Genomic DNA, 27,754 nt, shown 5'->3' on the forward strand with positions numbered 1-27,754 from the left:
TCAGAGCCTTTTGTCTGGATCCTCATGCAGCTAACATATTACATCATATAGTCCTTTTCAAATACATTCCTATATGTTTACTTTGATGGTAGACATACCTTCTCTTACCTAAGGTTATGTCTTTGCTCCAGTCTATTTATATGATATCAGGAATGTTTTTAATACAACTAAAAATGGGTATGGTCAAATTTCGTCTTCCATTTTTCTGTTCTGCAGTCATTTGATCCATGATGTGGTGAATAATTCAAACACATTTGTTTATATGTCACTCCCTGTTGCACACATGTGAGTCAGTGAATGTAAAAATGGTGTTTCTGATGATGGACTTTATCTATTTTAATTTCTTTCATTTGTATTACTGAATTGATTGTTTTTGAATGACTCCTATTTATTTAGAAGAATTTGGTTTATATGTAATATGTTTAATTAAGTCTTAACTAATCTGAGCAGAATAAATAGATTGAAATAGATATTCGACCATTGCGACGAATAAATATGAGTATAAATTTTAATTTCTCTCTCTCTCTCTCTCTCTCTCTCTCCCTCACACACACACACACACACACATACACACACACACACACACACACATACACACAAAGAAACACACAGAGCTCTGAGAAATTTCCTGTCCACAGTTGAGACCAAGCAGTGTGTCACCTTTAAATGACTGAAGTATTACTTATCAGTGGTCACATGAGATTGGTCCTCTCTCTGACACAAAATGTGCGAGTGTATTGCTGTTAGTTCTCGCTCTCAGAACACACAATCAGTCTGGGACTGTTTTTACAAGAAGCAAACAAAAATGCAAGTGGTGTAGTTTTTGGGAACAGGAAGGTTAATATGCTTGGAGTATCCGTAACTTGAAGCACAATGATTCCTGGAATTTCATTTTGCTATCAGTATTACTTCATGTATTGTTCTTTGAAGTTCAAAATGAAATAGAAATATAAAACCAAACTACTCTTGCTTCATGAAAATTATTTTGAAGCAGGTAAGGAAAATACCATTTGTTGTGATAAGACGGGTAGCTGAAAAATATTAAACATGGAAATGATTAAAAAAAAAATGCAGTTAGGACAGGAAATTATTTCACATCAAACTGGGACTTAGTGGTCGGAGCAAAATTACTTCACTTTTGGCATCACCTACTGTACAATTCGAGTTAGCACAACAAATTAAAGTCTTTGCACTAACGCTAATTGCCACTCGAGGCGCTCTATGCGGAAGTCATCGGAGGAGGAAGCAGAGAAGGTACGGAAAGGGGAACTGATTTGGTTTCTGAAAGTAGCAGAGGCCCGGTGTCAGTTTAGAACTTTGTAAATCTAGGTCTCTTTGCCCAAAGTCGTTTAAAATAATCAACGATGTCGAAGAACACCGTGTCCGATCGCTTCAGAAAGGTTGATGTGGACGAGTACGACGAGAATAAGTTTGTCGACGAGGAAGAGGGAGGAGAAAACCAAATCGGTCCGGATGAGGCTGAGGTCGACTCCCTCATCAGACAATATCCTTTAAAACCCACGCTTTTCGCTATAAATGCATATTGTGTCTTTTTTTTTCTTAGGTATGCTTTTTCTGGATGGCTTGTGTGTCTCGCGAGCATATAGTAACCAAGTAGTGACTGTGCTGCTGTGTAGCAATCGCTCTCTGTCAGTCAGACATGGGTGTGGTACATGAGAAGCTGCAGCTCCATTCATTTGAAATGTCTTACTCAGTAGCTCCTTGGGCCTCTGCAGGTCGCAAAGGAAGTCTGTTTTACCTTCACTTGCGCGGGTGTATGCTGGGAGAAAATTAATTTGACTTCTTTATGTCGTTGTCTATATGGCTAGCAGAGCTATTCTTTAATATGCTAAATTAGACATAGTCTGGGACATAAAGTGGTGACATGAGGCTAAGGGGTTCGTCTGATGTACATTCCAGTAACTGGACTCATGTCTAGAACATTGTACTGTAGCCCACATGTAGCTAAATAGAAATGGGTGAAGTTCTTAGGGTGAATTGAAACTGAACTATTCTTTTCCTTAACAGTGATGTTTACAGGGAATATGATGGGTGCTCTGCAGGCAGTACTGAAAAATCCACCCATTAACACAAAGAACCAGAACGTCAAGGTGACTAAATTTTAACTTATCGTGTAGAGCAGTCATTTTCCCACCGAATTAAACTGTTTAACATCACTTCCTACTGTCTGCAACTATCCTACTACTACCAGTCACGTTGAACCCAAGCCATGACTAACTTTGTTTGAATGTGTATGTGTGCTGCAGGACAGAGCTGAGGGCCTGGTTCTAAAAGTTCTCAGCTCCTTTAAGAGCAGTGATATAGAGAAGGCTGTGCAGTCCCTGGATAAGAATGCAGTGGATCTCCTCATGAAGTACATCTACAAAGGTTTTGAACGGCCATCAGAAAACAGCAGTGCAGTCCTCCTTCAGTGGCATGAAAAGGTATGCTTATGATAGGCAATACTGAGTGCCTCTTATTACTGCAATGAGAATGGAGCACTTGAATAGTTGTTTGGCTGAAATTTTGTGTCATTATAACTTTACAGTTTCAACAGTTACAGCGTAGGATATTATTATAAACAGCTCTTTTCAGTGCTCATATTCAGTGCTTAAAAAAAAAACAAAAAAAAACTTAATTTAATAATCATGCAATGATGCTCAGTAAGTGCTGTCTGTGTCTGTGTGTGTGTGTGTGTGTGTGTGTGTGTGTGTGTAGGCTCTCGCTGCAGGTGGTGTGGGCTCTATCGTAAGGGTACTCACTGCTAGAAAAACAGTGTAACTCACACCACCACAGGACCAGTACAGGGATTGGCTGGCACAAAACCCCCAGAGCCTGGCTCCTGAACCCACTGTGGAAGATTCTCTCTCTCTCTCTCTCTCTCTCTCTCTCTCTCTCTCTCTCTTTCCCCCCCTCTTTCTTCTTGCTAACCTCACTTTTACTGCCCTTTTTGGGGTGTCTCTCAGTGGAAGCTGAACACTGTATATCCTAGATCTGTATCTGACCTAAGCAGGAACAAGAATGTGATAGTTTTATTTAGGTGAGGTGTTGATCGAGGATACTGCAGGCGTTCTTTTTCAAACACCATACCCACAAATAGGGATGTTTATCAGCACTTCCCTTATTGCTTCCTATCTAACGACCTGACTGTCAATCTAGAGCAAATGTTTTAAACCATTGACACAAGGACTTTGAATTGTACTGTAATGCAGGCAGTCCCATAATGGGCGACACAATCCAGTTGATTCTCCATTCTGACAAATGCGTGCATAACCTAAAACCTCATGCAGCGCTTTTCAAACTGCTTAAGGTGTTTACCTTAGGTCACCTTTAATTCTTTTGTCTCAGATCAAAAGGTGACAAGAGGTCATGTAAAGAAAGAGTGTAAAATCTATCATTTTTAATATAAATTGTGATATCTTGACTGAGGTGGCTAAGACGTGCATATGACACTCATCCACTTCATGGTTGATTTGTTTGTTTGGTAGATTGTGGTAGCTCTAACCTGCATTGCATATCCACTTCTGATTTACATATATCCATATTATTCTTTCATGACGATGAATCCATGTTCACCAGTTTGTGCCATTTGAAACAAATCAGTTCAAAAACAGTCTCTTGCATTGGTCAGTATTAAGTGGTTTTATTTATGTGTACTGTGCATCACACCATGTCCAGGTTTGTTTCTTACATCTGTGTACTTCACTGACATGCAGAGATCCTGTAGTTTCTGTTTGTCATTTTTGAGAACCAACTTCTGAACTGTCTTCTTTTTTTTTTTCTTTTTGTTTTTGTTTTTTACCAGAAGAATCTTTCCATCTTTTTTCCATCTTTGTTTGAATACACATCTGACAGGTTGTGCCTCTGTCATGGGGTATTCATATCATACTTGTCCAACGGTTGCATAGTTATAATTGAATTTTGTTTTCTTTATTTTTTTAAAAAGGGAATAGCATTTCTGTTTTTAATGTTGCCAAAAATGTTTGCTTTATTGTGGGGGACTCAACACAGAAAAGAAGTGTCAAAGATTTGACTTAAAACAGCACAGAGCATGCAGTTGGTTCTTGACCAAAAAAACAGGAGGTGAGGTTTTATGCAGAAGTATATTTACATTGAGTCAAAACCATTGTCAATAGTATGTGCACACTGTAACATTCCTAAATGGGTTCTTCAAATAACCCCAGACAAATTTGCATGTTTCTTGTGTTCCACTTTTGGCACACTTGATTTATATACTGAACCAATCATCAACCACCTTCATCAGTAGAGTCTGAGGTGCTAGTTTTGGAGAAGAAATTCCTGTAATGTATACGAATATTCAAAGCAGGTTTTTGGTAGATTGATATTCTTGGTCCAAATGTACTAAACGAAATTTTGAAAGACCATGAGACCAGATTTTTTTGTTTGTTTCTTTGTTTGTTTATTTGTTATTTTCTTTTAACTCTTGGCTGTGTGACATCACTCGTTCTACTCATAAGTCCTACAGTCAGAAATGCTTTTTTGAACAAGCCATATTGAACTAGCTGAGTGTAGGTCATCACACTGTTGTTTAGGATTCATCATTCAACGGCTCTGAGTGAATGTTTACCTGAAGGTTTGCTCAGTGATGCATATGACTCATGTGATCAAGTGCAAATACAATGTACCAGTGTACCAACTGCCTTACAATAATAATATTCCTCTTTTTTAAAGTATGGTTCTTTGACATACAATAAAGAATTGTATTGGAATTCAGAAGTTGTAGTGGTATGTATCATTTTACCTGTTTGGCTGTGTTACAATTCAGGAGGATATATATACATACATACACACACACACACACACATACACATACATATATATATATATATATATAATTTTTTTGTGGTCATATTTTAGGAATGAACATCTGTCTGATGCAATTGCTGGTTTAACTGCTGCAATACATCCTTTACTTAAGCATTTGTCTAGACTGAATTTAAAGATAACCTTATAATTCAGATCAGGTTTTTTCAAGATTGTATTGGTATGTAAATAGGTCCTGGAGAGTGGAACTAAGGTGACTACGGAAAACTATTCTCTGACACCAGCTGGTACAGATACAGAGAACAAACAGTGCTAGTGATTGTAGACAGTCAGTACAGTGCATAACATTGTGAGCCACTTTATAAAGGTCATAATATAATAACAATTATATAACCGAACCTCACCCATGTTGGGGTTAGTGACCCTCAAATTTCACGAAGGTCTAGACTGCTGTTTTATCTAGAACTAACTAGCGGATAAACTTGTGAGGGGAAAAGATGGCCCGTTATGTAATTCTGCAATATCGCCGCCAGAGGGAGCACTATTAACATTCGGTCGATAAAAAACCTCCTACGAAAATTAACACGAGTCACGCTAACGTCGATGCTGACATTACGTGGATTCAGATTTCGTTATGCCTGGCACAGCGTACAGCTCACTTACTCTGTAATTGTGTTTATTGCTCTCATTAGTATTTGACAAGCAATAAATCTTAACCTAAGCACAAAATCAAAGCTGTTTCTGTAATCTGCTCATTTTTGTTTACCAGCATCTTTCCCGCTGTCAAAACATGTATCCCAGGTTGTAGGGTCTTTATAGAGGTTTGAGAGGGAGAGCTCCGTTTCTGTCTGCATGTTTTAACCAGCTAGTGCTGGATCAGTCCAGCAAGGGTCAATAGTGTCATTGAAGATGGCATGAGTTTGTCAGATGAATAACATCATATCATTTGAAAATGGATTAGCACAAAAATGTCTTTGCCAAAGCTCTTTTCCATGATTAAATCAAGCATCTTCGTGCCTGAAACAATGGAAAAACAGATGAAGTCTGTTGTGCCAAAACTAAGTTTTAATGTCTGAGTGGAAGGATACTCATGCCAGTTGTGCTCCCCCATACAACAGTGTAGGCTGAAGTGCTATTCGTGAGAGAGATCTCTGTAGCTCTGGGCTCTGTCAGGAAGGACCATGGCACATCTCTAAGGCAGCATTTGGTTGCAAAGTATCTTCTGTTAGAGTTTCAAGGGTGTCTCTATGTATCTATCACTGTTAATTATTCCCAGACATAGAGCAAAAATAGGAGTTTAAAGTAAGTGGTGTTGATGCATGTGTGTCGCTTTTACACCTATCTGGAAGCTTTCCTTCCAAGAACCGTTTGCATTTGCGAAATTGCCCACTCTGCTATAATCTCAGGGCAATTTGAGAGTGAGTCACATGCTTTGACCACCAGCATCTTGGCTAAGTAGAGAGTTACTTTGAACAACAATATATCTTTACTGAAAAGGAAATCAGGTCACAAAATAAAAAAAAAGTTCTGATTGGCTGTGCTCTGCCTTACAACGCCACGTGAAGACAAAGTGTCGTGTCATGATTCTCTCTTGCAGAACATCCAGTTACCCACCTCCAGCTCAGACAAAATTCATCCCAACAGGCTAAAGATTGCACCATGCTGTCCACTCTCATTGATACCAGTTTCACTTTGCTGCAGGGTTTCTTCTAATGGAATCAACATCAATGGCTTAGAATTTAGCTGCAAAGTGATCTCATAGCCCTGTCTCAGCCATGGATATTTAGTTAGTTCAATTCCCAAATAAAGGGCTATTTAATTTTAGAGATGTCTATTGATCATCCACTGCAGGTTAATCAACACGTACATAGCAGAACAGCCCTGAGCAGTAATGTCTTAATTGTGTATAGAGGTGTTTGGTCTATTAGACATGGGACGCTACTGGCTGTGGATTTGTGCTCAGGCCAGAGAGAGAAGGATGAAGAAACTATAGTCATACGATTTGCCTCTTCCTTGACCACAACAGACATTGAGATAACAGTTAGAGAAAGTAATACAGCCATGTGAGATTGTGTTTTTTTAATGGTTGGATTATATTACAAAACCCCTAGTCTATTTGTTAATGTCATTCAAAGAAAATAAGCCCTGTGGTTATTAAAAGTAATAAAATATTTAATGAGATTTTTTTTATGTGTTTTTGTATTTAGGTTCCTGCTGCTTGCTGTGTCTGGCATCCCAGTTCTTTTTCATGCTGGGGTTGTTTTTTTTTGTTGTTGTTGTTGGTTTTTTTTTTTGGTCATCTGCCTGTGTCTGTTTAATCCTGAACGTTAAGGATTTACATGGGCACTTGTTTGGACTCAGTAAAATATGTGATACAATTGACAGACACCCTGGAAAGTCAGTGTAAACACGACTGTTGTTCAGCAGACTGAGAAGTTGAAAAGCTGAGGGAAAGAAAAGAAAGAAGCTGGGCCGACGCCAGGCAGCGTCATGACCTGCAGATTGCAGGGACGGCTCGTAATTTCCATCCCCCATTTAGTTTCAAGCCAGAACTGACACGTCTGAGTAAATTTGTCAATGTCTCTACAATTAGCCTTTGAGATAAACAGTCAGTGACTGGTCGGAGTAGAAATATGACTTCATTTCAGTTCTTAACACGGGAGTCAAGATATTGACTTGAGACATTGATTCTCCAGTGATGTTCACCTGGGGATTTTTTTTTTTATCTTGAGTATTTCCTGAAAAGCTATTTATAATAGAAGTTTGGCTAGAGATTCATTCATATCTAGGTACGGAATGTGTATTTTAAATAAATACATCCATAATAGTCACTAGCTTCCACTGGAAAATGCATGCACCCTCTTTGTAAATGATTGCTGTGAAGCCATGTGGAATGGTTGACATTTCCAATAAAAATGGCTACTGTTTAATGTGAATACATTTTAGCAGATCTGTTTTTTTTTTAGTATATAATCTGATTCATTTGTTTCAGAACCTGACTGCGAATGGGTTTACTTTTTCTCATGCAGGTTGATGTGGAAGCAAATGACACACTTTTCTGGTGTGTGGCTTGCAAGTGTGGCTTGCATAGAGACAAGAGATTAATAAAAAGCTATGCTGCAGTTCTGATACAGGATTCGCATTGGTTATCCAAACCACCAAAGCTAAGTGGCAGTTTCCATTCTAACATTAATTTTGCCAGAAACAAATGCAGTTGAGAAAACATAGAATTGATGTTCACTCATTCAGTCTGCAAGTGGACCAGTAAGAAGCTGCAAGGACAGATGCTAGAGAAATATCGCTTGTTTTCAAGAGAAAAACTGTATTCTTCTGAGTATGTGTCTTCACATCGAAGTGTTTCACTATCTGCTTTATTTAATACAACATGAGATATTTATACTTATGTCAAGAATGTAACCAATGGATGTAATTTAGTCCATATTATGAGGACCATCTAAGAAAGAGAGAAAAGGATACAGGGCTCTTGAGAAGTAAGAGGGATGCTTGGTTCCAAAATCATGGGAACACTTTGTTGAAGAAAAGGTACTGAAAACATGCAGTTTTACCAAAGTTTCCCATATTGTACTAGTTTCCTGGTATTTTGTGGATTTTTGGGCATGGAAAACAGCTGCCCCTGACTGCCATTGTGCATATACTACCCTTAGGGTAGAACAAAAACAAGGCACTCTGTCTGAACGCTATCCAGAGAGGAGAGTTATTAAGAAGAGTTCCAAACAGGACACAGCCTCTGGATAAGAATTCCTGGTAGAGTTCAATGTTAATGAAACAATAACCTAAAGTGCAGCACATGAAAGAGAGAGAGAGAGAGAGAGAGAGAGAGAGAGAGAGAGAGAGAGAGAGAGAGAGAGAGCCTTTGATGCTAGAAATTTTGGGATTTCTTTGGGAAGGATTGACTAAGTTACTAGGTTATCGTATGCATATAGCTGGCTAACCCTTACTGCTATTATGTTGTCATAGTAACAGACAATGACTGTAAGAGGATGAGCACCAAACATAAGATAAAGTAGCTCTAATAGTAGTTCTTAATCATCTGGGAAAAAGGAAATTTGATCGATTTACAAGATGCAACACCATAACAAAGATGGTTCAAGCAACAATTAGTTTGAATGCAATTCACTGAAGGGCAAAGTAGATTCAGCTGTTTAAGCAAAGCACTTGGCATGTGAGGGCCTGAAATAAAAGGTGAATGCGTTTATCTTTTATTGGAGGGACCATGAACAAAAGGAAAATCAAAACAAAAATTTGCATGGTGACACACTACAAACACTTTTTCAAGAAAAGAGTTTAGCATTTACTTTTCAAGAGGATTGTGGTGGCAAAATAAAATAATTTCCCACAGTCTGGATGCCAAAACACTGGATGCAGTGGACCAAGGTACACATCTACAGTGTCTACAAAACATTAAACTGAGAGTAGACCGCCCACAGAAAATCACCCCAATACAAACAATTAGTCATGACTACCAGGACAGTGAAGTGTGGAAGAAGGCCAAGCTGTGCTTCAAATGGGCTGATAATAGCAGGTGAGTCACTATTTATGTACATTTACACCAGTGGTGGGGTTCAAAATATTCAAAGTGGTGTCTGCTTTGTGCCTGGCAACATTTATGAAACATGCCTTGACACCGGTGCCTTGCTCTTAGACATCCGAAAAAAAAAACCATACAACAAGCGACCACCAGACCCCCTTTCTCAGAATCATTAACCCACTGCATGTTGCAATGATTATTCTAGGTGGACTTAGGAAATTTCTAAAAGAAGTTTAACATTCCATAAAAGATCCAGAATTCATCTAATCTGAGCAGACAACAGATTATGACCTCATAAACACAGCTGTCATCACCACATATTCCAAGCATGACCAGAGTGGATGAAGTACAAGGCGTATCAAGTCTATTCTACATGGCAAAAGAGAATGTGGAACAAATCTGAAAGGTTAGTCACACTCAGAAAGCTCTCAAGGCTGGATTAAGCCCCGTAGGTTTGTCAGCTCCTCTGCATACATCATCAATCTGCTGTTCATCCACAGTCATGGAACAAGTAAAACATGCGACATGACCCGACGGCTTCACGTGGCCAGTTCAACCACACAAAGCAATCTGTTTTAAATAAGCATTAAAAGTGTTCAAAACTGTCCTCTGTGGGCATTGAAGCTTTTTAGCTGAGTGGAGTTCAGAGAGTCAAACAGTGTTCCGAGCGATTCCTGCATCATTTGACTCCAAGAATCTGAGAATGAACATTTGCACTTGGCTGCTGGTTAGGCTTATGCCACTCAGTTTAAGGGCCAGAAGAACAAATTGATTTGATGTTGATTTGATGAACAGACCTTGCCGCTCTTAGATGCAGTTTGAACTTTTAGCTTTTATCATGACTAGTAGTGATTCTTCTGTAATTCTTGGATCTTGTTATCTATAGGAAAATAAATAACAGTAATTTATTCTGAATGTGTATTATTCTAGATTTGAACAAGTGATGCGTATCTCTTTAAGTGTCATTGTACTGGGTTAGTACATAACCCAAAATCATCAAACAGTGGTGAAAAATGATTCTGTCTCTGGGAAGGAGGTTACTTTGCCAAATTAACTCCCATTCTGCTTAACAGAGAGGAAGAGCACAACAAAGTGTGTGTATAAACACCAGTAATCCACAAGTCCAACAACTACAAAAATGTGTTTTGATGACTACAGCCAAACACAGGCAGAAACTGTACCTTAATGAGAGTATTAGCATGGATAGTCGAGTAGAGCACTGCACAACAGTCAGTATGAAAATCGTCAGAGGGGAGGGAGGCATTAAAAGGATAACTTAAGAAAATTGAATTTTAGGTAAATGAATAAATAAATAGATGATTACAAGTGCAATCTTTAATCTGTTTTAATTACCTTGGGGCTCATGATGTAGAAATGGTTGGTGACGACCAGTCACATTTTAGTTCAGCTCTTGGGCCTGACTGACAGACTGCTATAATTATTATGCAGAATTCATTCTGCATTTGTTTTTGTGGCTTATTTTAACCTAGCCAATAATATTTGAAATTCATTCAGTAAAAGTTTGGAAATGTGTTAACAAAACTATCCTAACACTCTTTGTAATCTCCTCTGAGCTATGGCAGAAGAACTGCTCATTGTTAACTGGCCTAATACATATTTATCATATCAAAGAGATATCCTTTCTTGTTAAATTTAACTTCTGCTGTTTTTCATTTTTTGGTACAGAATTACGTGGCAGCTCACACTTGACAAGTGACAATTTCTAACTAAACCTGTAACTTCGTAACATTTTCTTTATCATTTAGTTTCCTTATCTAGGAAAAACACATTGGTATGGTCAAAGTAAGCTTAGTACATTAGGTCATTAGCACAACAGTATTACGGATATATTTGCTTCTGACATAACAAAACTAAACCTACTATATGAGTTTTAATACATTCGAGATTTGAGGGACAACAAACATGAATCATATCAAAACCTTGTCGAACCTTTGACAGTATTTTGTTTTCAAATGAAGTGTCCACCTCAAGGTTTGTTTTGCACATTTTTGCTGCTATTATAGCTAAGCCTCCTTTCACACGTGGATCAATGAAATGTCAACAGACACAAACGATGTGTGATAAATAAACCCCAGGATAATAGAGGCATGGAGCTCAACGGGACATAGAATAACATCAACATGAACTTAAAAATGTGTGTTTCAGGATATTGTTCAGTGGCACATGTATAATGGATAACATTTTATGCCACTAATTCAAAGCAGAAAGGGCACCATGACAAAGTGAAGACGCAAAACCTACATTTAAGAGATTGAATCATATTTTTGGGTACTTGTTGACAAATAGGTAGACATATGCACACAGTCCTCAGCTAATTAAATAGAGAGAGTGATAGAAAAACATGTAGTGCTGGAAACAAAGTCAAACAGGATTCTTAGAATCAGAGGTTATATACTCCTGCCGTGGAGTTAGTGAGAGGGTGTTTATGCATGTTGGAAATATAATTTTGGAAACATATTTTCAATATGTTTTGACCTTCTTGCCAGTTACTGAGGACAGGCAGATCAAAACATAAAGCATAAAACAGCAATGACATTAAATTACAAAGTGTATTTCACAAGCAGTTTACACAGTGTCATAACTAGACATGTGATTAATTCAAGGTTTTAAGACTTTAAATAGAAAAAAAACATGCAATCACGTGTGGCCTTGAACACAGAGATTGATTCTCAAAACAACTCATCCTGCAAGTATTGAAAGTAGCTGAAAGTATTTTGATATTTACCATGACCTCTGTTTTATTTAGAAATGCTATGCTGTGGTAAGAGTTCTCTCAAACCAGAGACCTTAGAGCCAGGGATTGCCACAAATCAGAACAAGGTGGTACTAGCAAAGGAATAATAAACACCATATTTAGCCTGTCACTGTCATATCCAAAAAATGTCAAACGAATCATAAATTTAATTGTTCGATACAATTGTTCAATTTTAAACTAGTTTAATTAATAAATTCTTTTTAATAATACTACTAGTTTCCTTTTTATAATTTTTGATATTTGTGAGTTTTTATGGTTCGGTCAAACCTTTTTACTATCTGAACTCATAAATGTGACCACTTAGGATAGAGCTGAAGGCTCCTAACAGCTCATAAAGCCATTCAGGTCATCGTTTTATGTGTCACAAACAGCAGCAGGGGTAGGTTTAAACTATTGTTCTCTAAGGTGTCATTTGCTTCAAGTACTACAATAATTGCTTCAAACATGCTAACCTGGTAGCTACCATGGAAACACCGGTAAGAGACAGAACTGACGCAATCACTCCATTGTGACTGAAATAGCCAAAGCCCTCTAACCATGGCAATGACTAACCCTTAAAAACAACAAAGAAAATGATACTAGGGACAGTAGAATAGTTGTTTACTACTCATTTATCTTACAACTCTTTATTTTCTTTCGGTGTTTTTTCTCTATCATATTCACTAAAAAAAAATAATTTATTTAATAAATTAATAATGTGTTTGATCTGGTGTAACATCAAATTTGGAACTTGGGAAAAGCATGAAGTGCCAATATTTAGGTTGTCTTGTCAAAGTCTGTCTTCAAAAAAAAAAAACCCTTTAGCAGTGAATCTCTCTGTAAATGACAAACTGTGCACTTAACACAATATGTTTCACTGTATTTTACAGTCGAGATATTTGATCAAAGCCAAGAAGCTTTGAGTATGACCCATTTCAGATAAAGAATATCCATTCAAATTTCAGTGACACTGACATTTTAACTGATCACTTTTTTCAGAGCAGAGCTTTGTTTTCTTCCATTCAAAGTGCCAGAAAGAGAGGATATGTTAACATAAACAGCACCGACAGCCAGCGATGTCAGACAGCCAAATAAAACATGCCAGTGAGTATGGACTCTCAGCTTTTTCAGGTGCCTTAATGTGGAAATTCGGTGTCACCAGCAACACGCATAAACAAGTGAATCCGTTCGCTGATCGTGACTCAGGTCAGGGCCGACGACCTGCTACCTGTTTGTTTTAGAAACAGGGAAGAATTCTGAGGCTTCCTGTATGTCACTTCATTTGTTTCAGGATGTCTTTGATGGCAGAGGTCTACTGAAACAGCAACAAAATAAAGACAAATTGGATTTTTTCTTTTTCTCTCTTTGGTCGAGATGCTTTAAACTCTGGTGAATGGTTTCACTGAATGGAAGAGTCATCCTTGAGAATAATCGCTTTTAATGTAATTTTGGACATTTCCCAAGATTGTTTATATAAATATTGTTTATGTCTGAAGTGCCTTATTTCCTTCCTCTGAGGGAGACGTCATCACTAAACACTGTTGTAAATGTTGTAGGTGACAGCTGTGAGAACAGTCCTACCGGAGTCTACAAATCAATATTCAGGATACGATTTGATTTTATCTGTAGTGTGACGTCGGAGATTCACATAGTAGGCATAGTTGAGCTGTGATATCTGATCAAAGCATGCTAAATGAATTCCAGTTAGTTATGGTTAAGCATCTGTGTTATGCAATGAAATATGACTGCCTACCGTCAGTGGACAGTTTCTTCCTTTCTTTAAAAGCTCCAAGGATTCACTAGTTCTACAGTGTATTTTCACTGATGATCCTCCCAGCTTTCAAAGATTTTTCTTGCCTTGGAAGCGGCACGGGGACAGTGTGGTATCTATCATTCAATATAGCATTCTATGGACAAAAAAAAAAAAAACAATCTTAAGGTGGGGGTCATTGGAAGTGCTGGAAGTTGTTTATGATGATCATGGCAATATATGGTTTTCCAAGAACTCATTATGGAATCTAGCTCACTACTGCTTGCCCAGTAAATCAAGTACTGGATACTGTCACAGTATATTTACACATTAGAGTGACATAATGATCTACTGCCTAGTGTTAATACTCCAGAGCATGGGTGATGCTTTCGTACCTGCTCTCAGACACAGCCACATCAAAAAGTCTGACAGGACAGCCTTGGTCATTACATTGTGTCATTTGGTGTTCACTGACCTATCATGGCAGTGACACCATCAGAATTCTTGAATTTTCAGGACTGAAGAACAAGTTGCCTCTCTCCATCAGTTGCTTAGAGACACTAGACACATTCAGAAAACATCACATTCACAAACTTTTTGACCTCTTAACCAGTAACTTCACTTCTCTGTATTTTAGATGCTATGGGTATATTTAAACAAACTAACTAAAATATGATTTGAGACCCAGTAAAGCACTGTAGTGCTACACAGTCCTGGTTCATGGCTCTAACTTTTGTGTACTGAGATATGTTGATTTATGCCTATTTGTTATTATCTTTTGTAAGCTGCTTTAAACAAAAGCATCTGCAAAATGACTGAACGCAAATGTAAATTTATCCCATAGATGAGGACAAAACTTTCACACAATGCTTTGCTATGTCCTTGGAAAGGTTGTTTACTCTGCATGGCTCCCTTTTCCGTGCTGAAATATGTAATTGTGAGTTTAAAGTTGGCATGGTCAATGATAACAATGGAGTTGCTTAGTAGATGCTAATACTGGAGGGCCGTCATGTGCACCGTGGCCAGGCATGACTGGAATTCAGGAACTTTCCAGAGCTTTAGAGCACTCCATCACAAGAGGTTAAAGGGCCTTTCTGTCCTGCCTGTAACTCTATAAACAGCAGTTTGTTGTTTGTATTACTATAGACAGATATGATAAGGTCTATAAGATCAATGTGTATAGTCATGTAAGTTAATTATTCTTCATCACTGTGGTATTTACTCATGGAAGGGAAGATAATGACACTCCCATTTTGACTGAGTGGTCAGAAGTATATTATTCTATGAACAAAAACAAACAACCAAACTGAAATGAGTATGATTTTCTCTTGCAGTAACTCAATATGTAAATTTTCTATCCACACAAGATTGAAAATACTTAAACATCATTGCCTTTTTGTGGTAAAATTCTTAACATGGCATTTAATAATCAGATTCTCTTTTCCTTACATAGTAATATCTGATGAATACAAAACAGTCAATTCACATAACATCATTTTAAACTTATAGTACATAACAATATACACTATTGTAGAAAAAACATACGCTCCCAGACACTGGACAGAGCAAAACGTTTTATATTTACATTTTGTGTATACCCTCCGGTTATGGTAAACAGTGAGAACATATGACCCTGGTCAGATCACAAAATGAGCAAAGCTTTGGCTCTTAACTCTATTGGAAGAGATCTTTTTTTAGACCATATATATGGACACAAATCCCATGACACTCATTTACATAAGACTGTTCAATAATGTATGCAAGATGGCTGCGGCTGCCGCTGTGTGTGTGCGCGTGTGTGTGTGTGTGCTGGAGGGAAACTCAAAGCTAGATCTCGCTAAAATGCTGTCGGATTTGCACTTTGTAAAAACGATCCACTTATGCAACTTTTTCAATTTAAAATACAAATAAACTACTCAGTGCAGTGATTATGTCCAATTGTACATAGAGAGGCCATGAAACCTTTAACTCCTGGATCTAGCTTGGTCTGAGAAGATAGTGTTTTATGTAACTGGTGCTCAGCTGAAAATTCACAACAGGTTGCTTCCCTAGTGTGTGTGTGTGTGTGTGTGTGTGTGTGTGTGTGTGTGTGTGCGCGTGTGTGTATGTGCGCGCACACACTCATGTGGATCCATGTGTGTCTTTATGAGTGCAAGTGCTTGGGAACCATGGAGACAGGAGCCTGGAGGGGGTTGGGGAGCTCTCCTGCCTTGTGCTAATGACCCAGTTATGTAATAGAATGATCTCCAAAGAGGGGTTTCGGGAAGGTTGAATGCAATGTAATGTGACATCGCAAGGAAGCTAAAATTCAAGCTCTGAGGTCCTCTGCATATCTATGAGCTGCACTATTACGTCATATTTCACATTTATGATTTCATAAGGAACAAAATGTCATTTTTAAGCTCTGGTTTCATGCATTTTTAAACCAACAAACTATTGAACAGCATGTTTCATTTGCTATTCAGTATGAATCTACATCCCTACAGGTTATGTCAAACCAGTCAGTCAGACAGTTATTCTCCAATGGCCACTGAACTAGGCTTCATTATTTTCATTTTATTCATCCCCAAGTCTGCCTCTCACAGAAATAATTATGTGCTTACTCACTGGTGAAAATCTCTTTGAATTAGTTAGAGTTGCCATCACTCTGCTGCAATAGGGATAATAAGAATTTAGACATCCTTGAGTTCACCAGTATTCCTCCTCTTAAAAACTGATGATGAAGAGAATGAAACATTATGCTTTGTTCTTGATTAAAAGAGCATCTGAAACTCTATTTTAAAACTGATGTTTTAATTCTATTGTGCTTAAACTTATTTATCATAAACAGTGCGAGTCCAATAACATGTCATAAGGTAACAAAGCAATAAAAATAGCGTCACTTAATTAATTTATCAATTCATCAATCCGCTTATCCTTCCAACAATTAGTCCAACTATCAGTTTTTGGTGACCTATCCATTTTATTAGAAAGGGCAGTTATTGAAATGAATTCAGTGCAGTGAGCCATTAAACAGCGACTAAAGCTTTTCCTCTCAAAGCTGTATCAGGAATTCCGACTCTTTCAATTACGCTGTCACGCTGTTCTCACATCAAGGACGAGAGTATGTCAAAATAATTAATACAGCTGAGAAAAGAGGCAATAATCTGATTAATAAGGCAAACCCTAATTCTCTCATTAATTTAACAGGCATTTAAACAAACTTATTGAAATGTCCCAGAAAAGTTCGTGAATTAATGCTGCTGATAATGTCATAACATGTCTTCATAAAGGAAAAAAACAGTTATAAAAACCTGAATCACAAGCGGTAATCTTTTTTTTGTCGCAACCTCATTTCTTCATTCTCTTCCTGACACGTTTTCCTGGCTCTCTTGAAGTTTGTTAATAATTTAAGCTTTACTCCACTACTGAAAGACTTTGCGACTATTAAACAGCTATAAAAACAAATACAAAAGGAAGTGCGCAACTTTAACATTACCTAGGTCATTGCAAATGTTCTGAATTTAGTCTTTCACAAACTCATAAAATGAGTAAGTCACTGTTTATGAATAACACGAACCGTGGAGATACGAGTAATACTTTAAAGATGGAAAACAGGGCAGTTTGTGCATGTCTTGTGTGCCGTATTGTGGATAAACTCTGAAGAAAAGCTAATTGTTTGGAACCCATCACAAGCAATAAATGAGTCACTTTTTGTCATTGTAGGTAAACAAAACCACCCACATTTCCCAATACTGTATATGTTCTTAGAACTAAACTATAGCTAAGAAAATGCTCACAAAAGTGTTTGCTGGGAACCAGCAACCCTCATTCCTGAATTTTTTATGCCACTGCTGTCAGAACACATCTGTGTTGGATGAATGAATCTTGACACTTCAGAGTACTGTGTGTGCATGCATGTGGGGACCTCGAGGTCTTTGGATACGTCTGCAATATCTAAGGAATCGTTTAGTTGACGCATAACAACCAATTTAATTGTAACAATTTCTTCTTAAGCACTCGGTATTTAGACAGCTGTAAAAAGATGATTTCTCCTAAAGCACACAGTAACATTTAGACCACTGTAAAACGTGATTTAGCTTCTCTGTGAGTGGCAGACTTTAATAACACCAAAAGCCCAAAAGTGTCGGGCGGTGTTGTCTGTTTAAGCACTTATCTCAGTCAATCAGTAAACGGGCCGAATGGCTGTGCGACCTAAATAAGAAAACAGATTCCTCAGTGAGAGTGACAACACATGTGTTACGTGCCGACTAAAAATCATATCGTGTACGGAACTTCAGTTCCATGGATATGCGTACGCATAATAATTTGCACCCAGCCCCAGCTAGCTCCACCCAAGTAGTGCTTTCGTCACTGGCGGTTTGGCTTTGTTAAAAGCGCGCCCACTGTGCCATTCAGAAATAGAGGGGAGAATTGTAGATGTAGGCTCTGTATCTTCACATTTACCTTTCATACTTCAGTGAAGAACCAGAAACCGAAAATGTCTAATTGGACAACGTTTCAGAGTAATCAGGTAAGCCATTTACTGGCCTCACTGATATTTAATTTATGTTCTGTTCTGGTTTTGTGTTGACGATAATTGCTTGATTAGAAAGTGAGCGCGGCATTCAGTCCTTTAGCTAACTAAAGTTAGCTGATGTTACATCTTAGACGGGTGATTTACCAGGTCTCAGTATTGTGCTAACTAAATGCACCGTTCTGCCAGTTTTGTTATTGCTCGACACTGTAGTTCACACGTGTCCGAAATTTGTCATTTTTGGATAGTTGTAACGTTAGCTAACCAAATTACTGTTACCGCCAGATATAACCATTCTCGGATTTACCTCAGTCTGCGTTCGCTAGGTAGAATTTCCTTTTGCTAATAATTCTTTGATGGAAAGACAGTTACTGTGGGTTACAGTTAGCGGGGCACCCTTCTTAGGTGGTTACTAGTCACCCAGTCTAGCCATGTGCCTGTCTGATTTGCACTATACCGCAACGTGTCCCTGTCTGTCCTCGCCGACATAGCAGTGGGAGTCGCATGTGTTCGATTTTGCTGCGCAGGAACAGGAAGCATTTAGCCATGTTGACGGAACGCATCAAATCTGAAGGAATTCTAAAAGCGTTCGCTTATAGTTTTGCCGTGATTTTAGAGTGCCATCTAAATTTACATCATCAGGGCGATATTTTATCGTCTTTGCTCAGTTTGTGGCCGTTGATGCTGTCCACAACCGCATGATTTCATCAGAAACAATGACTTTTCAGCTGTTCCCCTCTAATTCTCCTTTTTTTTCTAGCAGGCCTCGTTTTAAAATATATCCTTCCAACTGTATTTAATGAGTGAGTAATTTGTCAATTCGAACACGTGAACGTATGAAAGAATTAAAGCAACAGGCCCCGTTGTAACAGATAAACCAGTTGACCCTGTTCCACACGGTCAAAGGTACAGGCGGATTTCCTACGGCTCCTTCTAATTAGTTCCCCGAACCTTTAAAATACCGCGTCTGACCAGACTAAATAGAGCAAGGTTAGTTTTAAAAGTGTAGTTTTGACCTTAATTTACCACTGGGCCTAATATTTCAAATGTACAAATGTTAACATGCCAGTCTTATACCAATTCCTGCATCTAGTTACTGAAATACCTGCAGATATTTACTGCATTGTAGTCTACTCTTTATGTTGGCGTTTCTCCAGTTTTAACTGGAAAAGTTGCGAGAAGATAAGGAGTTCACTTGAAGCCTATGCGTCAGTGTGTACACAAGTCATGTTCAAAATATCATCTCTGTCTGTAAAATGTGCCTATAAATGATTCTGACTTGTCATTGCACAACAAGCGACCTTTCTGATGTGGGATTATTTATCTACCCCCAGGAATAATTATGTTAAGTGTGATCACTTGTAATGAAGAAGGTTCAAATCATTGGTACAATTTCCTAATTGTACTAATGTCATTGGGGGATGGTCTAATTGTCATCTCCTTGGTCATGTACCTCCATACAGAAGACAGTTCCTAGGTGTTCATTGTGATCCCCCATTTCTCCTCTCATGAATTGACAAAATGTATTATTTGTCCAGGTCAGCAGAATACTGTTTTAGAAATGTATGTTTTTTGGGTTTTATCTTTTTATTCCTGCCGATGTGAAATTTTAGCTAATTTAGTGACGTGAAGGTTTTTAGAGTGAATGATCACGGCAAAACTCCAACACAGTTAAACCAGGACAGGTTTAGAAGGGAGTTTCAATTCCAAATAGTTTTCCAGTTACCCGATTTCCCTGTCACTAATCAGACAACAGTTTTATTGCTGCCTGAGGTAGAATTTGATAAGTAACTTAAAAAAAAAAAAATCTGCTGTGAGAATGTCCTCCTGTGAGTTTGCTTGAGAAATCATTTACATTAGTTCTCGATCTCTTTGATCATTCATTCCTGTCCTGTGTGGCTCAGTGCTATGGGATTAATTTGTTAATCTTTATAACAAATGAGCAAGCCTAATCAGTCCTGTGTAATTGTGCTGTGTTTTTGATAATTGTTGTATCTGTATTTTTTTTTTTTTTTCCCCCATATCTGCTTAGGCTGGTTTATACATACAGAATCGATTCATTATTTTCCCCCCACTGAGATGATACGGCACATTAGAAAAGGAAAATAATCTCATTTTAAAAGGTCAGATGCCAGTCTTGGCGTTTAGAGAATCTGGGCTTTGAAAACATCTATAGTCAGTTGCACTCGGCATGTGAAATCATAAGACTTTGCCCTTCCGTTGGGCAGATACTGATAATGCTGCCTTTATATGCCTATGGAAATGGCACCTTGTCCTTTGCATCACAAACACATTTGAGATGAGCTGATCGGTGACAAATGTGACTGGGTGGGCGCATGTGTGTCTCAGCGTTAAGAATTCATACTTTCTAAGCGTTTTTTTCCTAATTTCATCTTTTCCTTCTCTTTCAGGTTATGATATCCAATAAAAGTCCAGAAGGTTCATCTTAGTAACCTAGAGTATCACATTTAGCCCCTTGTGACCTGCTGGGTCAGTCTGATTGGTCCTAGAGGGGCTCTTCACTGTGCCTTCATCCTCATCTTTGTTGAATAAGAATTCCTGTTTTCGGGTGAGGACTCATGGTATTTTCATGAACATGTGAAAATCAGTGTGACAGTGAGTTTGACTACCTTTTTGTGTTTGGAGAATTTTGAAATTCATTTGACTGTCTCATCTCAATTAGACATTCCAGAGATTCACAATGATTCCCAACGGATATTTGATATTTGAGGACGAGAGTTTCCTTGACTCAACCGTGGCAAAAATGAACGCTCTGCGTAAAAGCGGCCAGTTCTGTGACGTCAGACTACAGGTACCTGTTAAAATTATACCACTGACAAAATCCAAAGATGTCCCATTGTCCCAAAAAAATGTCCTTTTAACCTCCTGTATTTCTTCCCTTCAGGTCTGTGGTCATGAACTGATGGCCCACAGGGCTGTGCTGGCCTGCTGTAGTCCATACCTGTTTGAGATCTTTAACGGGGACTCTGAGCCACAAGGTGGAGTGTCTCTTGTCAAGTTTGATGACTTGAACCCAGAAGCTGTGGAGATCTTGCTCAATTACGCCTACACTGCCCAGTAAGTTACTCTGCTCTATAAGTGTGTGTCTCTAGCTTAATTACTCCTCCACATCTGATTAACCTCTGCCTTTCCTGAATAATTTTTATTGCCTTTCTTCAGACTAAAGGCAGACAAAGAACTGGTCAGGGATGTGTACTCTGCAGCCAAAAAGCTAAAGATGGAAAGGGTTAAACAGGTACGGATGACCACGTTTGTGTTTAGACTTGATACTAACGGTATGCTGTATGTCGGGGGCTGGCTGTTTGATCAGGTTGACCTGGTTTTTTTTGTTTTGTTTTTTTTCCTTGAGCAGATCTGTGGAGACTACCTGTTGTCAAAGATGGACTGCCAAAGTGCCATCCCCTACCGCAACTTTGCTAGCAGCATGGGTGACGGCCGCCTTCTGGGGAAGATAGACGGCTACATTCAGGAACACTTCTCTGAGATCTCACAAGAGGAAGATTTCCTCAAACTGCCCCGACTTAAGGTGGGCTGGGACTACCCACAATAATTTTTTTTTTTTTTTAAATGTCTTCTGCTGAGTACGACTGATGACAAACATCTGATTGCTTACACCCTGCCATTGTCCAGCTATTAAGTAGTATCAACTATTTTTGTTATTTGTAGTTGGAAGTGATGCTAGAAGACAACTTGAATTTGCCAAGTAATGGCAAACTGTACTCAAAAGTCATCAACTGGGTACAGCGAAGTCTCTGGGAAAATGGGGAGCCTCTGGAAAGGTTGATGGAAGAGGTGAGTGTCATTCCTTTATTTAAAGAGCGAGAACTTTTTCCGTCTGCTTGTCCTTCTTCTGTCATGGATTAAAGTTTATTTCAAAGGTTGACATGGGTAATTCTCCCCTTTTCCCTGCCCCCCCGAGTCTTTCTCTAAACAATATAAGTTTTGCTGTAGGCACCCACCCAAAATACTGAAAATCTGAGGTCTCCAGGTGAGCAGAAGGCGCTACGTTCAGTTCCTGCCTCAAAGTTGCTTTAATTCTCTGTCATTTCCTCTCTCCTATGTGTAGGTGAAAATGAACTTTTAGGCTTACTTTTTGCTTATCACCAGTGCATTTTTCCCTGACAGGTTTTTGCTGTCTTGTGACCAAAGGCCTGTATTCTAACGGCCATTCCTCCCCATTGATCTCCCCATCTTTCCTGTAGGTTTAGTAGACACTCAGCAGCAACATTGTCAAGACTGAAGAAGAGAGATGCCAGTCAGCGGTAATGAGTCATCCAACCTAAAGCTACGCTGTGTTTCAGCAATTGGTTCTAACAGAGTTTCGCATTTATTGTGGGGGAAAAACTCTGTTCGCCAGACCCAAGACGTTCGACACAACTGTTTGCGGCTGTCAAAAACGATCCAAGAACATATGCTTGTTGAGAATTGCTCTTTCTGGTTATGACTACTCCTCACAGGATCTTTTTGAGACACCTGTTTTGTGCTCGACAAAAAAAATCGGAGCGGGTGTGGGCGATGGCTTGTTTTGTCGTCCCTTCCGACGTGGCTTTTCTCAGGGTCCTCTGAGCTTTCTCAGTGAAATGAAGCAAACCCCCCCCCACCCCCTCCCTGCAGCGGCTGAGCAGACTGCATCGAGACGTGATGCGTGAGGCGTTGCTTTGGTTGTTGTCATGGAAGCAGCCACATGGGTCTTGTTGCTGTTTTGTTGTTACAGGTGCAAACGCTGTACTACTCAGCAGATCACAAACTGCATGATGGGAGCCTGCTCGAAGGGCAGACAGAGGTCTGTGGCAGTGAGGATGACAGCATCCAGTTTGTGCAGGTACGGGACTCACTCCGACTGGGTTTTGAGCTTCCCTGTGCCACCTCCGCTGGGGTGCCGTGCACCGCTACATGATACCGCAGTTCCCTCTCTGCCATTTCTCTGTTTCCTCTAGTTACATAGGACTAGTGTCCTTTGGGAATTACTGAACTCCCCCCAGAAAAATGTGTTGAGTTGCATATGTCTGGGTAGTTTTCTCAGCTGCCCGTGCGCTGGGTGGTGAGACGTGTGACCACGGTGTGGTGTGGAGCTTGGGCGGAGGCCCTGCTTTGGCTGTGTGGGTGTGTGTGTGTGTTAGAGAAGGGCAGTAGTATTCCTAAGGCAGTACCGGGTTTGTAGCTGCCTTTTGGTTTTGCAGAAGAAACCCCCTCGTGAGAGTGTGCAGCGACAGATGAGCACAGGCGGCCTGTCTCCTGGCTCAGCAGGGCAGCTCAGCAAGCATGAGTGGAAATACATAGCCTCTGAGAAGACCACCAGTAAGTCCACTGTTCTCTCTCTCTCTCTCGTACCTCATTCACCAGGTTAAAGAGTGCGTTCTATGCTCTGAGATAATGGTCCTTGTAAAAAAGGTAGTCCTTAGCATTAGCATAAAAACATGTAGGTAGCAAGAACCTCAGTCTTGATTTCACACCCTCCTAAACAGTTTGTCTTGTGTCTTGTTGTACAGACAACACATACCTGTGTCTGGCCGTGCTGAAAGGCATCTTGTGTGTGATCGTCCTGCACGGGCGGAGCAGTCCGCAGAGCTCCCCCTCGGCGACCCCCTGCCTTATGAAGAGCCTGAGTTTTGAGGGCCAGCCTGAGGAGCCAGAGGAGAAGCTGCTGACACCCATGCACTACGCCCGCTCTGGCCTGGGCACCGCTCATCTGGATGGAAAGCTGATTGCTGCAGGTAGCCTTGAGCTTCTGAACTCATAAGACTCTCAGATGAACTCAGTTTGTCCAGTGGAAGCAATAAATCTACAAGGAAAAATGATGAGTCCAAGGCTTGGCACTGTTGCATCGTGGTTCAACCCCCTCCCTCCAAATCGAAATATGATTAGGAGTTGTAAATGGAGAGGACAAATATGCATGCATAATGAAACAACATCAGAAATGCAAAATACACAGACTTTTGAAATTTAGTCCCAGTCAGGTGACTAAGTATCAGGTATAGTGCTACTGGCACAGTGCCAAGGAACATTTTTCATTTGATTCCTCAGTTGAAATCGCATTCATTTGAAGAGCTGTCAGTTCAGGCTCTGATGCTCCCTAATTGTTCACCCAGGTGGCTATAACAGGGAAGAGTGTCTGAGGACTGTGGAGTGCTATGATCCGAAGAAGGACTGCTGGACCTTCATTGCTCCCATGCGAACTCCAAGGGCCCGTTTTCAAATGGCAGTGCTCATGGTTAGTGCTCAGTTTCTGTTAATTGCCTCGTATGTCCAGCGAGTGTATCTATAACTAACTCGGTGGATAATCATACTGCTTTTCTTAAAGGGCCAGCTGTATGTAATGGGCGGCTCAAATGGCCACTCTGACGAGCTGAGCTGTGGAGAGACCTACAACCCCCATGCAGATGAGTGGACCCAAGTGCCAGAGCTACGGACCAACCGCTGCAACGCAGGTGAGATTAACGTCCCTGCCAACGGACCCGCTTACACCAGTCAGACTGAAAGAGCTCCACAATAAAGATCAGCTGACACCCAGATGAAGTGCCAAGTGCCATAATTTTTTTTCTCTGCCTTACAATGTTCCAGGTGTATGTGCCCTAAACAACAAGCTGTTTGTGGTGGGAGGATCAGACCCCTGTGGACAAAAGGGCCTGAAGAACTGTGACTCCTTTGACCCAGTATCTAAAACCTGGACCAACTGTGCTCCTCTTAATATCAGTATGTAGACTCCATTACATGACCAAGTCCTTCGTGAACTATAAAATGTGCTTTTAAGGATTAACCTGGATTATCACGACTGGCATATCTGTAATTGCTCAGTGACGTCTCACCTCCTATGAGAGATCACAAGTTTTGTGGCTCACTGTTTTCTCACCTGTCTCTAGGGAGGCACCAGGCAGCGGTGTGTGAACTGGACGGCTTTGTGTACGTCATTGGGGGTGCCGAGTCATGGAACTGCCTGAACTCTGTCGAGCGTTACAACCCTGACAACAATACCTGGACTCTGGTTGCCCCCATGAACGTGGCTCGGCGTGGGGCAGGTGTTGCAGTGCACAAGGGTGAGTGTTTGTACACCCACATGACAGGATATCCTATGTAATGTACAAGGATCCTGTCGTTATATAAACCTACAAAATGGACTATGCTATAGTAAGTACTGTGTTGACTTAAGATAGAGTAAACATGGTTTGCAGTAGGTTACGCAGCAGTGGATCACCTTTGAGTATCAGTATGAGTTTGTTCAAAGGCTTTTTGTTTTTTGTGTTTGTTTTTCCAGGGAAGCTCTTTGTAGTGGGGGGGTTTGACGGTTCCCATGCCCTTTGCTGCGTGGAGTGCTACGATCCAGCCAAGAACGAATGGAAGATGTTGGGAAACATGACATCAGCGCGTAGCAACGCGGGCGTGGCCGTGCTCGGTGATGTGGTCTGTTCCATCGGCGGCTTTGACGGCAATGAATTTCTCAGCACCATGGAGGTGTATGACGCTGATGCCAATGAGTGGAGCCCATGTGTGGGGGCCTTCTCCCAGGACTGAGCCATGGCATCGGATGCTCACCAATGTGAACACTGACCAGCTTAGTGATATAATTGTGTTTTAGTGATGTTCTTGTTCTTGTTTCTGTTGAGCCGGAAGGGAGAGGTCGGGGCGGCGGGTGGGAAGGCAGGGGAAGAAAGGCCGTTGCGTAATTTTGTTGGTGGGCGAGTCCCATCGGGTTGCCCAAAGCAACATCAAAAACTTTGCATATTGCATAAAATATATTCAGCTGTAAATAGATTTGTTTATTTTGTTTTTTGTTGTTGTTGTTGTTGTTGTTGTTGTTGTTGTTTTTTTTCTCTACTGTTTGTTTAACTACAGAATGCCAATAATCTTTTGGAGTTGTTAGGACAAATGTTTCATTGGGAAAGAAAAGATTTGTTTTTTTTTTGTTTTTTTTTTCAGAATGTAACAAAATGAGGTTGAGGGATAATTCAGCCTGTTCGTCATTAGAGCTAGCTTTTTGTCAGCCTAATCATGAACTCAGTACCTGCCCAACCTGAGGAGTGAGCTGGACTGTGTGATGCCTAATCTAACTAGAGCTGCTCTCCTTTTTTTTGACAGGGATGTGGTATTAAGAATATTCTAGATGCTAGCAGTTAAAGCCTTACTGATGAGTTGACTAGCTTAAAAAAAAAAAAAAAGGAGGTTATCTGTAATGGAGCTTTATTGCCTCATCAATACGTGGAATCTTTTATGATTGCCTTTTTATATCATTTTTATACAGTACTGAGCAAGCAACCAACACACAAAACTTAAGTGACATTCCTAAATGAAAACAAATGAACCGAGTGCCACGGAGTTAGTTGTACTTAAGACACTAGTGTCTGCTTTAGCTTAAGAATCCTTTGCTAGTGCTGCCATGGTTATTCCCTATTCATGACATTGAGATGGTGTTTCTTAATGTCCATCAACCACTTCTGTTTTTAGACACTAATTAGTTAAGCCTATATATTCAAGGTGGATTTTTTTCTTTGTCTTACTTTTGTTACAAGCTGAGGTGCTCATTTCTTAACTAATAAAGCATTTCAATCCAGTCGGTATGTTTTGTCATGCTGTTCACCTAGAGTAATGAATTGGTCTCTTTGAATTGAATTGTTTTTTTCCTTAAAAAAACCCCAAAAAACCCAGTTAATGAACCTAACTTGGATGGTTTGTTGACACAGGACACCAGCTCCAGTTTGTCACAGAAATTGTTCCTGGTTGGTTCTTAGCTTTGTATGGGAAACAGACACCAGTATTCATTGGATTTTCTAGTCAGCTGCAGAGCTTCAGGTGTGCAGAATTCATTTGTGAGGATTCTTTTTCTCTGGATTGTTCCTGAATTGTCTAGAATTAACTTTCTGGGAGGGGGGAATCTGTATCTAAGGTGAAGGCTTTTCTGTTGGTGTAATTCTCCATGTCAGGGCTCCTTAAGTGACGTAGAGACGTGGAGTGCCTTGTGAGCCATTTATCCTTATAAGCTCTAGAGGTTTCTACTGGTATCCCCATTCACAAAATAGAACATGCAAGCCTTAATCTCTGACCCTTTTACACACGTTAGTCAGGGCTGATGCTAGGGTAAGTAGGCCAGCGAGCAAGACACCGGCATTGGTCAGGAATGAGAGGAGACCTCCTAGGTCCTAATTAAGACTGACCTGACCCAAGGGAGTATCCAGTTCTTCCATGCCTCGGAAAGGCATGTAACGTAATCCAATTTAATGGTAGATAGAATGATAATCAGTCCTTAAACCTGCCCAGGCTCAAACTGCAGCCTCTTCCAGACCACACCAGAGGAGTATTACTTAAAACCTTAGGAGACATTCATGCACGGGTTAAAACCAAGGTGTGATTCCAATTCAGTTCCTCCTTGAATAGCCTTAACATGGA

General features: G+C 39.9%; 2 protein-coding genes across 3 annotated transcripts; both read left to right on the plus strand.

Moving 5' to 3' along the window:
• The first annotated feature begins 1,291 nt into the window (after positions 1-1,291).
• Positions 1,292-2,886, plus strand: arpc5a (actin related protein 2/3 complex, subunit 5A). Of its 2 annotated transcripts, none has more exons than XM_030774238.1 (4): positions 1,292-1,504; positions 2,006-2,111; positions 2,268-2,444; positions 2,719-2,886. In XM_030774238.1, the coding sequence occupies exons 1-4, from the start codon at positions 1,365-1,367 to the stop codon at positions 2,779-2,781; spliced, it is 486 nt and encodes a 161-aa protein (XP_030630098.1). In that variant the 5' UTR covers positions 1,292-1,364; the 3' UTR covers positions 2,782-2,886. The 2 variants fall into 2 exon arrangements, with proteins under 2 accessions (XP_030630098.1, XP_030630099.1); XM_030774239.1 differs by having other exon boundaries at positions 2,039-2,111.
• Positions 2,887-18,249: 15,363 nt separating this feature from the next.
• ivns1abpb (influenza virus NS1A binding protein b) lies at positions 18,250-26,922 on the plus strand. Its single transcript, XM_030775650.1, has 15 exons — positions 18,250-18,352; positions 20,767-20,924; positions 21,039-21,167; positions 21,261-21,433; positions 21,536-21,611; positions 21,729-21,902; positions 22,043-22,168; positions 23,091-23,198; positions 23,557-23,674; positions 23,866-24,090; positions 24,466-24,587; positions 24,678-24,804; positions 24,938-25,069; positions 25,237-25,410; positions 25,629-26,922. Exons 3-15 carry the CDS (start codon positions 21,057-21,059, stop codon positions 25,883-25,885), a joined length of 1,923 nt encoding a protein of 640 aa, XP_030631510.1. The 5' UTR covers positions 18,250-18,352; positions 20,767-20,924; positions 21,039-21,056; the 3' UTR covers positions 25,886-26,922.
• Positions 26,923-27,754: the final 832 nt, after the last annotated feature.

This window comes from Chanos chanos, chromosome 5 (genome assembly GCF_902362185.1).
Source record: "Chanos chanos chromosome 5, fChaCha1.1, whole genome shotgun sequence".
Classification (NCBI taxonomy): Eukaryota; Metazoa; Chordata; class Actinopteri; order Gonorynchiformes; family Chanidae; genus Chanos; species Chanos chanos.

Coding starts and splice junctions, on each gene's coding strand:
- ivns1abpb (XM_030775650.1), top strand. CDS start 21,057: ATGATTCCCAACGGATATTTGATATTTGAGGACGAGAGTTTCCTTGAC. Junction 21,903..22,042: donor TCAAACTGCCCCGACTTAAG/GTGGGCTGGGAC, acceptor TGTTATTTGTAG/TTGGAAGTGATGCTAGAAGA. Junction 24,091..24,465: donor TGGAAAGCTGATTGCTGCAG/GTAGCCTTGAGC, acceptor TTGTTCACCCAG/GTGGCTATAACAGGGAAGAG.
- arpc5a (XM_030774238.1), top strand. CDS start 1,365: ATGTCGAAGAACACCGTGTCCGATCGCTTCAGAAAGGTTGATGTGGAC. Junction 2,112..2,267: donor CAAAGAACCAGAACGTCAAG/GTGACTAAATTT, acceptor TGTGTGCTGCAG/GACAGAGCTGAGGGCCTGGT. Junction 2,445..2,718: donor TCCTTCAGTGGCATGAAAAG/GTATGCTTATGA, acceptor GTGTGTGTGTAG/GCTCTCGCTGCAGGTGGTGT.